The sequence below is a fragment of the Trichechus manatus genome, unplaced genomic scaffold, assembly GCF_000243295.1.
Source record: "Trichechus manatus latirostris isolate Lorelei unplaced genomic scaffold, TriManLat1.0 scaffold00024, whole genome shotgun sequence".
Classification (NCBI taxonomy): domain Eukaryota; kingdom Metazoa; phylum Chordata; class Mammalia; order Sirenia; family Trichechidae; genus Trichechus; species Trichechus manatus.
The window spans coordinates 20,812,140-20,825,851 of NW_004443960.1; the positions used below are offsets into that span (position 1 = coordinate 20,812,140).

Here is a 13,712-nt window from a genome sequence, read left to right on the forward strand (position 1 = left end):
TGTATTTTCACCAAAAAAAAAAAAAAAAAGGTTGAGAAGTTAGAGGGTTGATATGTTGTGGGGTTGTTAACCAATGTCATAAAACAACATGTGTACTACTATTTATGAGAAACTATTTGTTCTGTAAGCCTTCACCTGAAGTACAATTAAAAAAAAAGAAAGAAAAAAAAAAACCCGTGGCTTGGATCAAGCACACCTTTGCTTTTTAAGACATCTTTGCTTTTTAAGATTTTAAAGAGATCTTTTGCAGCAGATTTTTCCAATAACTATGTCATTTGATTTCTTGAAGAAAAAAAAAAAGAGAGTGCTTCTTCCTTCCAAGCCAAGTTTCTTGAAAGAGGAGCTATATATCCTTGACCTCCCATGTCCTTGCTTCCCACACACAACTCAGCTCCTACGAACAAGTGTCCTCCGCCTCATGCTATGAAACCATCCCCATCAAGGCTCTCTTCTTTCTAAATAATATCAATGCAGACTTTTCAAAACAGGTTTTTATTAGCTAGTTGGTTTGTTTTTTTTTTAACTAAAAGGGATACATGCTCATGGGGAAAAATTATAATTCAATGAGTGCTGAAAGATACAAAGTAAAAATAAGGTCCCATTCCACAATCCATCCCAGATTCCCGAAGATTATTTTCCAGAGGGAATCACTGTTAAAGGTCCCTGGGTGGCATAAAACGTTTGTGCTCAACTACTAGCCTAAAGGTTGGTGGTTCAAACCCACACAGTGGCACCACTGAAGAAAGGCCTGGTAATCAGATTCCATAAAGATTGCAGCCAATAAAACCCTATGGAGCAGCTCTACTCTGTAACACAAGAGGTCACCATGAGTCAGAATCGACATGGATTTGGTTTTAATCCGTTTACAGTTTATTGTGCATCCTTTTAGAAATGGTTTATGCATAAACATATTAGCATATGTGTGTATATTTTGTATGTAAATAAGTGCATATTGAACATACTGTTCTGCAATTTGCTTTTTTCACTTAATAATACATCATGGGCTCCTTTGTGTGTCAATATTTATAGATCCCCCTCATATTTGACATCCACGATAGTGCAGCCTCCTACTGATGGGTTGTAAGTTATGTCTAGTTTTTTCTATTGTAAGCAATGTTTCAGTAGTTAGGTTAATGCAAACTGCTATAACAAATAAATCCCATGATAAAAGTTTATTTCTTGCTCACAAAAGTCTAAAGGGGTTCTTTCCTAATTGATGAGTGGTCTTTCATGCCTCTTCTACTTCTTGGTCCTGCATCCCTTTAGGACCTCAGAGTTCTGTGCATTCAGCTGGCAGGTGAGGAAAGGGACAGTGAAGAAGACACATCTATTTTGTAACCATCTTGGCCTGGAGGTGACACGATCACTTTCACTCACCTCCCATGGCCCCACACAGATATCAGGGCACTTGGCTGGGAAGTTACCCTCTAGAAATAGCACTATATTGTAGAAGGAAGTGGGAGCCACTGGGTGGTGCAAGCGGTTAACACACTTGGTGCTAACTGAAAGGTTGGTGATTCAAGTCCAGCCAGAGGTGCCTCTGAAGAAAGGCCTGGCAATCTACTTCCCAAAACCAGCCACTGAAAACCCTATGGAGCACATTTCTACTCTGACACACATGGGGTTGCCATGAGTTGAGTTGACCCAATGGCAACTGGTGGTTATAGAAAACCCATTGAAAACCCATTGCCATCGAGTTGATTCTGACTCATAGCGACCCTGTAAGACAGAGTAGAACCGCCCCATAGGGTTTCCAAGGAGTGGCTGGTGGATTTGAACTGTCAGCCTTTTGGTTAGCAGCCATAGCTGTTAACCACTGCACCACCAGAGCTCCGTGGTTGTAGAAGAAGTGCATAAATCTTTGGTGGAGAGCTCCCTATCTCTGCCACAAATGCTACAATGAACATTCTTACACACAGGTTTGTATGCACTTGTGCAAATCAATTTCCACAAGTGGAATTTCTAGGTTAAAAGGTACGTGCATTGTACACTTTGGCAGATACTGTCAAATTGCCTTCCTAAAGAAAGCATCAATTTATATTCCTACCAATACTTGGTTACATACACTCACACCAGCAATAACTATTACAACTAGAAAAAAAAAAATATTTTCCAATCTTGTGGGTGAATAATATTATCTCATTGTGGTTTTAATTTGCATTTCTTTAATTTGAGAGATGGAGTATCTTTTCATATGCTTATTTTCCATTTGTAGCTCTTTTTCTGTTAACTCCTCATAACCTATGTTCCTTTCTTCTATTGGGCTAGTTCTCTTTTTCTTGCTAATTTGTAAGAACTGTGAAAAAATATATGTGTATGTATATATATGAAATCATCCCTTTGTTTTTCTGTTACAGGCTGTAAATTCCTTTTATTTTATTTATGGTATTTTTTCCATTCCAGAGACTTACATTTTTTATGTAACCTAGATTTCAATCTTTTCCTTCATGATTTTTGAGTTTTGTCTCATGTTTAGAAAAGCTGGCCTTGTGCCTAGATTATTTTTTATATTCTCACATTTTCTCCTAGTGCTGGAGTCACACTTGAGTCTGAGATCTGCAACTCACTGTGTTGCTTTGGTGATTTACTTTAGCTCTCTGTAGCCCAATTTCTTCAGCCCTAACCCAGGAATGGTAAGAGTGCCTACTTCCTAGGTTGATGTGAAGATTGAGTGAGATGAACAACTGCCTCCTTAGCCATGAGACCAAAAGAACTGGATGGCGCCTGGCTACTACTACTAAACATTTTGATCAAAGATTCTATAGCAGAATCCTGATCAAAAGGGGGAAAATGTAGAACAGAATTTCAAATTCTCATGGACTCCAGACTTACGGGAGCCATGGAGGCTGATGAACCCCTGAAACTATTGCCCTGAGATAATCTTTAAACCTTAAACCAAAAATATCCCTTGAAGTCTTCTTGAAACCAAATAATAGTTTAGCTTAACTAATAAAGAATGTTTGCCTTGAGCATTATGCGCATTTAAGATCTCTCTGTATGGGATCGAATAGACAACAGCAACTCGAAAGATTAGATAGGAACCTTAGGGGGTAGTGAGTTTATGTTAATCATGGATAAACAACTCAGAAAAGGAGGGTGAGCATGGTTGGACAAGTCAAAGAATGTAATCAATGTCACTGAATAGTACATGTAGAAACTGTTGAATTAGTGTATGTTCTGCTGTGTATATTCTCAACAACAATAAAAAAAAAAAGATTGAGTGAGATGATTCATAGACAGAGCTTAGAACACTGTGTGGCCTGCCATCGCTGCACAATGAATGTTAGCTATTACCTTGTGTCCAGAGTGTCAGTGACCATGTGTTTGGCTAATGTATGCTGCGTGCCCATGTCTTTTGGTTAGCAAGTGACCAGACCCAGACGGATACAGGTCTGTTTGGTTCCAAATCCCATACTCATAACCACACCACCAAGTAGCCCCTGTCCTCTGAACATCTCTGTAGAGGTTTATCATGCAAGGAGGGTCCCTTTGTGGTCTCCACCTGTCATACAGCAGGGCTCAGGACAAATCCCACAATGAACAAGATATGGGTGAGAGAATGGGCTTTAATGGGGAAACTTACAACCAAGGGTCACCATAGGAGAGACAGGATCAGGGTTACCCTGTCTTCTCACCACCACACTGAGGGCAGGCCAGGGCCTGGATGAACTCCCAGATGAACTGCGGGTTTACACTCCTGGAAAAGGACTCTTCCCCTACACCTCCACTGATTTTCCTTCCTGTAGGGCAGGCAAGAGAGTCCCTTGTCAGTCGTGGATAAACGAACTACTAGGACACCAGGCAAGCTGGGCTTAGGTGCCAGCTGCTTACAGGAGTTATCTGGAAAAGCCAGCTGCCCAGCACCTGGGGACCTGGGGGCTATTGGAAACTGGGTTCAGGTATAGCACCTCCTGCCAGAGGGTGGAAGTCACCAGCCCTTGTGGGAAGTTGAGTGCAAGTACAGACCCTCCCACTGGGAAAACGGGACCCCCCCATCCCAGCTGGCCCATAAGGCTGTTGACTCCTTGAGGACAGAGGCTACACCTTGCTTATCTTTGTATCCCTGGCAAATAGTAGGTGCTCAATAAATGCTTGTTTGATGGGTGAATACATGAACAAGATGTATGCATACCAGACCCAGGATTAGACATTGTCGCTATAGAGATGAGACAGTCATGACCCCTGCCTTCAGGGATCTTGCACTCCAGTGGGATGATAGATACAGATAATATGTAAAGAATGGAATATGTATATATTTGGTACCATGGAATCCCAAGGGGGAAAATGCCTAAACTTCTTGGAAAGGGGGAAATACTAAGGACACAGGGAAAGTGATGAGATGATAGTGGTGGAGGTGGTGATGAGCTGAGAGATGCAGGTTTGGCTGACAGGCTAAGGAGGGCTTCAGGAAAAGGGAGCAACACATGCAAAGGTCCCTTGGCAAGAAAAAAATACAATCTTGGGGGAAAACTTTGAATAGTCCAGTCTGACCAGAGCCAGGGGTGATCATGGGCAGGATCAAGAAGAGCTGCATAAATCCTGTTAAGGACTTTATCCTTTGAGCAGTGAAGAATGATGGGTGAAGTTTAAGCTGGCAGTTAGTGGTTTGCCCTGGGGTCACATAAGTGTAGATATCTGGGGATACGGACTTGGAAGGAAGTGGTCCCATGATGGGAGAGTGGATGCATTTCCACACTCAACAAGACAAGGATAAGAGGCCACAGGTGCTGGGGCCACTGCTCAGCTCAGCGCATGGGGGTTTTGCAGGTTTAGTTTTAAGAACCAGTTTTCTTGCAATAAGCCTTTCCCTCCTCTTCCTCTCCTAATTATCCCTCCAGAGACTGCAATGATTTTCAAGGAGCCCAGCTGCCCGTTTAGGAGCTAGTAAGTCACCAAAGTCCCCTAGGCAGCCAGGTCTTCCAGAGAACATATATGGAGTGTACAATGTTAGCAGAAAATGAAATCTTCTGGAGAATCCTGTTGGTATTAATCAGAGGTGTGCCTGTTCTTCAGTTTCCGGTGACATCTTGCTCAGACAGGCCCCCACATGCTGGTGCACGACAGAATATTCCTTGTGTGGATGGTGAGGGCTAATGGAGCAGTCTCTGCCTCATGGGATGGCCAATGCGGGTAAGCAACGTTTCCAGAGACACTCAAACTGACCCTCAAGAGTATTTGGATTTTGAGACGTCTGGGAGGTAATATTTACAGGAATGGAAGACATTAGTGTAAGGAGGAGACAAGAATAATTCTGAGGCTTTCCCCCTATGAAATTTATGGCAGCATCATTTGCAAAACCAGGCAAGAGAGAAGAGGAAGTTCAGGAGGAAGTTCAGTTGTTGAGGTGAAGCATCCAGTTTGTAGACAGTTGGATATTCCAGTTTGTTGGTAGATGCTGTCGATTTGGTTCCAACTCATAATGACCCTGTGTACAACAGAAGGAAAGAGTGCCCAGTCCTGTGCCATCCTCACACTCGTTGTCATGCTTGAGCCCACTGTTGCAACCACTGTGTGAATCCATCTCGTGGAGGGTCTTCCTCTTTTTCGCTGACCGTCTACTTTACCAGCATGATGTCCTTCTCCAGAGACTGGTCCCTCCTGATAACATGTCCAAAGTATGTGAGACAGAGTCTAACTGTACTTCTTCCAAGACAGATTTGTTCGTTCTTCTGGCAGTCCATTCAATATTCTTCGCCAAGACCATAATTCAAAGGCAGTTCTTCTTCGGTCTTCCTTATTCATCATCTAGCTTTTGCATGCATATGAGGCGATTGAAAACACCATGGCTTGGGTGAGGCACACCATAGTCCTCTCTTCTAGTTTAGAGTATAGGAAAGTTTTAAGGTGTAGCTGCAGTTACAAATTTGTGGGTCAACAGCTCCTATAGTTGCTGTCGAGTTGACGCCGACTCATGGCAACCCCATGTGTGTCAGAGAAGAACTGTACTCCATAGGGTTTTCAATGCCTGATTTTTCTGAAGTAGATCACCAGGCCTTTCTTCCAAGGTGCCTCCAACCTACTAGTTAACAGTCAAGTGTGCTAACTGTTTGCACCACCTAGGAACTCCCAACAGCTCCAGGTGGTGGTTAAAGGTTGGGCAAGGAATGAGGTCATTCAGAAAGAACATGTAGAGTGTGAGAAGTGGGAGAAGGACCAGTGGGAAACTCCAGAATGACTTGGAGAGAATTGGGAATTTGAAAAGAGGATAAGATCTTAAAGGCACAACTGCATTAAACAGGTTGTTGACTTCATTTGCACCTCAAAAAACATAGATTGAGAAGATCTTACTTGTGCCATGGACTATAGAAAACTCTGCAGATATAGCTACAAATATGATACAATCTGCCTTGCCTTCATGGAGTTTATAATCTAGTGGGGTGAGCTTAGCTTCCACAGAGAGGAAGCCAAGGAAACCACGTTGGAGATAGGTTCGAGTTCTTGGGTTGCAAGCAACAGAAATCAACTCTGACTAACTTAACTATTAATAATTTATTGGAAGGCTGTCAAGCCACACTCAGAATCCAGAAGAAAATGGAAGCACCAGGTCTCAGGAAGGACAAGAACAAAGATAGCTTTGGGGATCTGTAGCAGAAACTGATGGGGAATCTCTTCTGGGCTCCTACGTCTGGTCGAATGAGTTCCATTTTCAGTCATAACACATTCTATTCTTTATGAGACAATGAGCACTGACGGCCTAAGTTCAGCCATGCAACCACCCCTTAACCCACCAAGATTTTATCCAAAGCAGGGGGGTAGTTCCTCAAGGAAAAGTCTAGCAGCTTTACCAGATGTAGGGAAAATTGCTGCTGAGCAAATTAAAACAACAGATGGGAGGTAAGTTCAAACAGTGAGTGTTAGATGATTCGTTCAGTAATCTTTGCAGAGCTACACAGAAAAAATAGGAGGCTGAAGCTTAAGAGGGTTACGGGGTGAGGGAAAAGTTCAGCTGTTTGTTAGCAGCTGGAAATAAGTAAGCAAAATTTAAACGATGACATAAGGAGGAAAAATGGGCCACAAAGTCTAATGCTCACCCCACCAAATGTTCACAGAGCAGGGAGATGTCTATACAGCCTCCTGTAGAGCCCTGATGGTGCAGTGGTTAAATGCTACAGCTGCTAACCAAAAGGTCGGTCGTTTGAATCCACCAGCCACTCCTTGGAAACCCTACGGGGAAGCTCTACTTTGTCCTGTAAGGTTGCTATGAATCGGAATCGACTTGACAGCAACAGGTTTGGTTTTGGTTTTTTTGGTTCATATTGTCATCACACAGGCATCCAGTACTCTATTCCAATGACCTAAAGAGAAATAAATGTGTAAGAATGTTCTTTGGTGGAACAGAAAAAATTTGAAGTGCTGTGTACTATGCCATTTGACTCACAGAGTGACTACTGTGGTGGTGTTTACAGCCTAGTACTTACGTCTTCCTTATACCAAAGACCAAACCATACCAGTCGCTGTCAAGTCAATTCCAACTCATAGTGACCCCAGGTGTTTCAGAGTAGAACTATGCTCCATGAGGTTTTCAATGGCTGTGATCCTTCAGAAGTAGATTGCCAAGTCTTTCTTCCAAGGTGCTTCTGAGTGGATTTGAACTGCCAACTTTTCAGTTAGTAGCTGAACACTTAACGATTTGTGCCACCCACGGACTCCTTATATCTTCCTTAAACCCAAAACGAAACCCATTGCCTTCGAGTCAATTCTAACTCATAGCGACCCTATAGGACAGAGTAGAACCCACAGGGTTTCCAATGAGCAGCTGGTGGATTCGAACTGCCAAACTTTTGGTAAGCAGCCGGACTCTCAACCACTGCACCAACAGGGCTCCATATCTTCCTTAGTGCTGTATAATTTGGTTTGGGAACTGATATGCGAGTTATGAATTAGGAGGGTGGAGCTTTGTTTTGGTGCAAAATCTGAAGGTCATTGGAACTGGTCAAAATTTTCCAAACCAGTAACAGAGATGTGAATTGGTGCTCCTGGCAAAAGTTCATAGCTCCACAGTCAAATAAGCTTGGGAAATGCTGCATCCTCAGTCCCTCTCTTGGATCTTCTTTAGCATAATAAAGAATAACGCGAAGAGCTCTGTTTAATGGTTTGACAAGTCAACTTCTTTGTATTGGGGAAGACCTTTATATCAATAACCCCCAGCTAGTTTGGAAAGTCCTTAAACAGAGTTTAGATGCACTGTCCCATCTATGTAATTTTATTTGTTCTCTTGTTATAAAGGCCAATACCTAATTACAATGTCTGCCTAGGCCATAATATGATATAGGCAGATTTCCAAGAAAGTTTGGCCAAAGAAGAATTCTATTCAAGTGCACTCATGATCGTTTGCTAATGATGCTATTTTTTTTTTGTAAATTATTGGCATTTTCAATGCCCACATTGTTGTTAAGTGCCGTTGAGTCAGTTCCAACTCACAGTGACCCTACAGGACAGAGTAGAACTGCCCTACAGGGTTTCCAAGGAGCAGCTGGGGGATTTGAACTGCCGACCTATTTGGTTAGCAGCCAAGCTCTTAACCACTATGCCACCAGAGCTCCATTCAATGACCATAGTCAATACTATTCAAACTGTCAACTCACAAGGGTCCATTACAGACCTTGGGTCTGAAAGCAAAATTTTAGTTGCATCAGTCTAGTTGCATAATGAATTTAAAAGTTCAAGGGGATAATGAACACAGTCACAGGAAAGGCAGAAGGGGAAGGGATCTGAGAGCGCAGGTGGACAGGTGAGCCCCTGCATACCTTGTCCTCTAAGAATAGTGGGAAGGGCTCAGAATGGGGGCAGATAAATGGTGGTTCAGTGCGGGAGTCCCAGGTTCAATTCCTGGCCAATATACCTCATGTACAGCTACCACCCATCTGTCATGGAGGCTTGCATGTTGCTATGATGCTGAACAGTTTTTAGCAGAGCTTGCAGATCAAGGCAGACTAGGAAGAAAGCCCTGGCCATCTACTTCCAGAAATCAGCCAATGAAAACCTTATGGATCACAACAATCCAGTCTATAACCAATCATGGGGATGGTGCAGGACCGGGCAGTGTTTCATTCCTTTGTGCAGGGGGTCCCCATGAGTTGAGATCAGACTCAATGGCAGCTAACAATAAAGGTCAGTTTTCAGCTGGAGGGAAGAAGATTGAAGGAGTTGAGGTGTGACAGCTTATACCTTTCTAGTGTAGTGGGAGACAAGTTGTGTGCTGAGGCTGGGTGACAGGAATACGGTTGGGAGTTTGTGGTGAGAGTTTGCAACGTCTACTATGAAGAATGATATGGGGATGAAAGCTGAATATTAAAGATTCTTGAACAGTACTGAGGGTTCAGGCAAAGCTAGAATTAATAAATATATAAAAGATCTGGTTGTCAAAGTTATGCAGTTTTCTCCACTGCTGTTTGATTGCTCAGCGACAGAATTAGAAAGGATGAAAGGTTGGACTGATGTGTTACTAGAGACTGAGAGAGTAATAGTACAGTGAAACCTGTGAGAGCCAGAACGGGAGGGGACTGTTGTTCTTCCAGGTCTCGCAAGTTTTCCGCCTTTGACAAAGTGCAGTCTTCACACTTTTCTATCGCTCGTTTAGTGGAAAATATTTGAGTTTCCTTCTCTGGCAGGTTTCCACCTTACACAGGTTCTGGCTTTTGCAGGTTTCACTGTACAAGGAAACTGATGATGATGATGGTGGTGGTGGTGGTGGTGGTGATATTGAAATGACGTTTGCTGGGTCCAAGGGAAGGTATGGAAGAAAGTGAAATCAAGAGGACCTTCACTGAGTTTGAAGATCAGGTTTAATGAGATTGAGATTGTGGGAAAGGTGAAAAGAAATAAGGTGACAGTCCTAGAGTGAGTTTTCAAGTTAACCATTTCAGAATTAGGGCAATTCCAATGAAAAGACCCAAGGCATGGCCATAAGAAAGAGTTGCAGAAGAAAAGTGAAAATGGAGATGTTAGGAGTAAGAAGGTCAAAGACTTGTGAGGCCAGGTTATGGGACAGAGATGACGACGTGAGCTGGGAAGCAGAAGACTGGGAACCAGGAGTCCATATTCCAAAGGAATGTGGGGACGAATGCCTGGGAGGTTGAGAAAGCACAGTGGCAAGATTAAGGGAAGGATCATCAATTGGTGGTTCTCAACTCTGCCTTCCATTGGAATTACCCACCCCTAAATATTTTGAATCAGTTGGCATAAGATGAGGCCGAGATATCTGTATTTTTACAACACCTCTGGTGGTTCTAATGTGCAGCTGGAATTCAGAAAAAACTAGTTTAACGGTAAACATGACCTTTAGAAAGAAGTAGCCATTGGGGACCAGGTATGTTCCCTTCCATCATGAACTGAAGGAGACGCACCTGGGAGAGCCTACCTCCCACCATCACCCCTCAAAGGCTCCAGCTGAGCCAGGAAATTAAAAAGTAAGGGAGAGAGGGCTTGCATCACCTGGCCTCGGGCTGATGTCCTGACTGGCCTGGCGTTCTCAGCTTCTTCAAGCTTATACAAAGGATGTATTTCAAGTGTTTTTCACCAGGAGAGGACATCAGAACCCATCTCTAAAACAGTTGCTATTCCCGCAAAACAAACCTTTTGTCCAAAAAGTTTTTCTTAAAATATCTGGAGAAATTTTACCTTTTGTAAGAATAAAATCAGTGGCTTATTTTATTGATTGATTTTGTGTAAATCAATCAATCTATATTTTTTAACATATAATAAGTGCATTAAAATTTTCAAACGGTATAAGATTCTACAGTAAAAAGTAATTCTCATTTACCTCTGACCTCCTGGCTCAAATCTCCCTCCCTAGAAGCAACTGCTTTTACGGTTTTGTGTGTATGTGTGTGTGTGTGTATGTGTATCCTTCCCGAGATGTACACTCTGCATCTTACCTTTTTTCACTTAATATTATATCTTGGAGAACATTTTAGTACATACTGACCTGCCTAACTCTGTTAATTGGCTATTCCATAATGTATTGATGGGGATGCCTAGTGCTACAGTGGTTAAGAGCTCCGATGCTAACCAAAAGGTCAGCAGTTCGAATCTACCAGTCACTCCTTGGAAAGCCTATGGGGCAGTTCTACTCTGTTCTATAGGGTCTCTGTGAGTTGGAATCAACTTGATGGCAGTGGGTTTTTTTTTTAAAACTCTGTTAATTGGCTATTCCATAATTTATGTAACCCATACTGATGAATATTTATATTATTTCCAGTCTTAAAGCAAACTTTTTAAAGAAAAAACTGTCCATAAGTGTTAAAGTGAGGTCATCACCAAGTGAGAGCAGAGAAGAGGGGACCCAATGGGAACATGGGGGTAGGAAGATGATCTCACTGTACCTGGACCCTCCAGGGGACCCTATCTGATGATGTGGTCCTTCTATCCCACAGGAGCCTCATGCCCAGGACCCTCAAGAGCCAGATCACTCTGGAGAAGACGCCCAGCTATTTCGTCACTCAAGAGGCCCCTCGACGGATCTTCAACATGTCTCGAGACACCAAGTTGATTGTGGTCGTGCGGAATCCCGTGACCCGGGCCATCTCCGATTATACCCAGACGCTCTCCAAGAAGCCCGACATTCCTACCTTTGAGGGCCTTTCCTTCCGCAACCGCACACTAGGCTTGGTGGACGTGTCCTGGAACGCCATCCGCATTGGCATGTACGCACTGCACCTGGAGAGCTGGCTGCAGTACTTCCCCCTGGCGCAGATCCACTTCGTCAGTGGCGAGCGGCTCATCACCGACCCAGCCGGCGAGATGGGGCGAGTGCAGGACTTCCTGGGCATCAAGAGGTTCATCACCGACAAGCACTTCTACTTCAACAAGACCAAAGGCTTCCCTTGCTTGAAAAAACCAGAATCGAGCCTTCTGCCTCGATGCCTGGGCAAATCGAAAGGGAGAACTCATGTACAGATAGATCCTGAAGTGATAGACCAGCTCCGGGAATTTTATAGACCTTATAATATTAAATTTTATGAAACTGTTGGGCAGGACTTCAGGTGGGAATAAGCCAAGGAGATACAAAGGTTCTTCTCTTATACGAGGTTTGCTGTCAGAGCTGTGGTCTTCTTTCCCCTACAATCCTGGGCTGCAGCCCCCTTCCCCATCTTGGGTCCCATCACCCTGGAACAGGGAAGCCCAGCTAAGGCCAAGAGACTCAGGGGTCTCTGCCACTAGCTCTCCCCAGTCTGTCAAGGCAAAGTTGATCTGCTTCTGGCATGTTGGGTTAATTTCAGAATCATTGTTCCTTCAGCCCATAAGAGGTCTTGGGCAATTGCCTTCAGGAGAGTGGATCTTCCAATGATGATAGATACTTTAAGTGGTGACAGTTCTGTTGCTATGAACACAGCAGTCTGTCCCTGTCTCTGTCCACTCTGGAGTGGGCATGTTAATTCCACACGGCATGTCCCTCCCCTCTGAGCTTAACTTTCCTGAGTGGTCATGGGTGGTGGGGTGGGCGACCATCCTCAGTCCTCAGACCTTAGCAGCTCGTGCAGAGCAGGACGCACCCCCTGGCCGCTTCTAGGAGACAGACCCTTTGATGATGAAATGAACCAGTAAATTCAAAGCCTTTGGTCTAAACTGTGCTTGGAGGACACTGTCTTTGAAAACCACTTTGTGACTCTCCTGCTCCCTGTGGACAAAAGCACACATTCTGCTGTTACGGGTACTTTCCTCACGCAAGCTTTCATGCTCAGCATGCAACGGAATCATGCTTCTCCATGTGAAATAAATATGGCTCTCTCGTGTCCTTCACACTGAGCTTTTCTCTGTAAGCCAGGCCTGGAGCGCGATTCATTCATTCACTTCTCCCCGAGCAAGGTGGGGGCTGGTGCTGGGGAGGGCCTGGGAGAGCTGTGAGGGGTGCAAAGACTGCATGAGGGAGAAGTAAGGGGTGGGGTGGGGGTGTTGGGTAAACGAAGTTCTTGCTGGCAAAGGCTGGGGAAGAACGACCGCATAGACATCTCTGGAGATGTTCTCTTTCTGGAACCTACACCTGGCTGTGTCAGTTCTCTGTTTCGAAGCGTTAGTACCACACTGGAGGTCCAAGGGCTGATGAGACATCAGATATATTTTTGCTTGGTCACCATGATGTTTTGCGATAACTGCCAACATTTAAAAATCAGAGTCCCTGGGTGGCACAAACAGTTAAGCGCTTGACTACTAGCCAAAAGGTTGGTGGTTCCAACCCTCCCAGAGGCACCTTGAAAGACAGACCTGGCAATCTGCTTCTGACGACTTCGAACACATGGAGCTGCCATGAGTCGGAACCGACTCCGTGGCAACTAACAGCAATCACAACAAAAATTAGGAGTGTTCATATAAAAATATGGTTCTCTGGCTTCTTATTAAAAAATTACATGGAAAGTTGGCTACGCTGGGCCTGCACTCCAGATGGCAAAACTGGCTGCCGCCTTTGGATGGGGCATGCACTTGCTGGTTTTCCAAGCCCCTACTTAGCCTGCCTCACTGACGTACATCGTCTACCTGGCCTCTGTAGGCATTTGAGTTTGCAACCCTGCCTTAGATGTGACCCATAACCTCAGAATAAAGTCCAAATCCTCCTGCATGGAGTCTGAGATGACTCCAAAGAATGTCAGGCTCATCTGCTTCTCCTCCCTCCTCCACTGTTGCAACCTCACAGACCTGCATGCCTTTTCTTTACTCTTTCAAGTCTCTGTACCTTTGCCTGTGCTGTTTCCTTTACCTGGAGCACTTCTCCTACC

At 44.1% G+C, this 13,712-nt stretch overlaps 1 protein-coding gene across 1 annotated transcript in view; it reads left to right on the forward strand.

The window, feature by feature from the left end:
• Nucleotides 1–12,739, forward strand: part of HS3ST2 (heparan sulfate-glucosamine 3-sulfotransferase 2) — a 115,058-nt gene extending 102,319 nt beyond the window's left edge. The window contains exon 2 of the mRNA XM_004373332.1: nucleotides 11,376–12,739. Coding sequence (XP_004373389.1) covers nucleotides 11,376–11,994 — 619 coding nt within the window. The 3' untranslated portion in view covers nucleotides 11,995–12,739. The remainder of the gene's footprint in view (nucleotides 1–11,375) is intronic.
• Nucleotides 12,740–13,712: the final 973 nt, after the last annotated feature.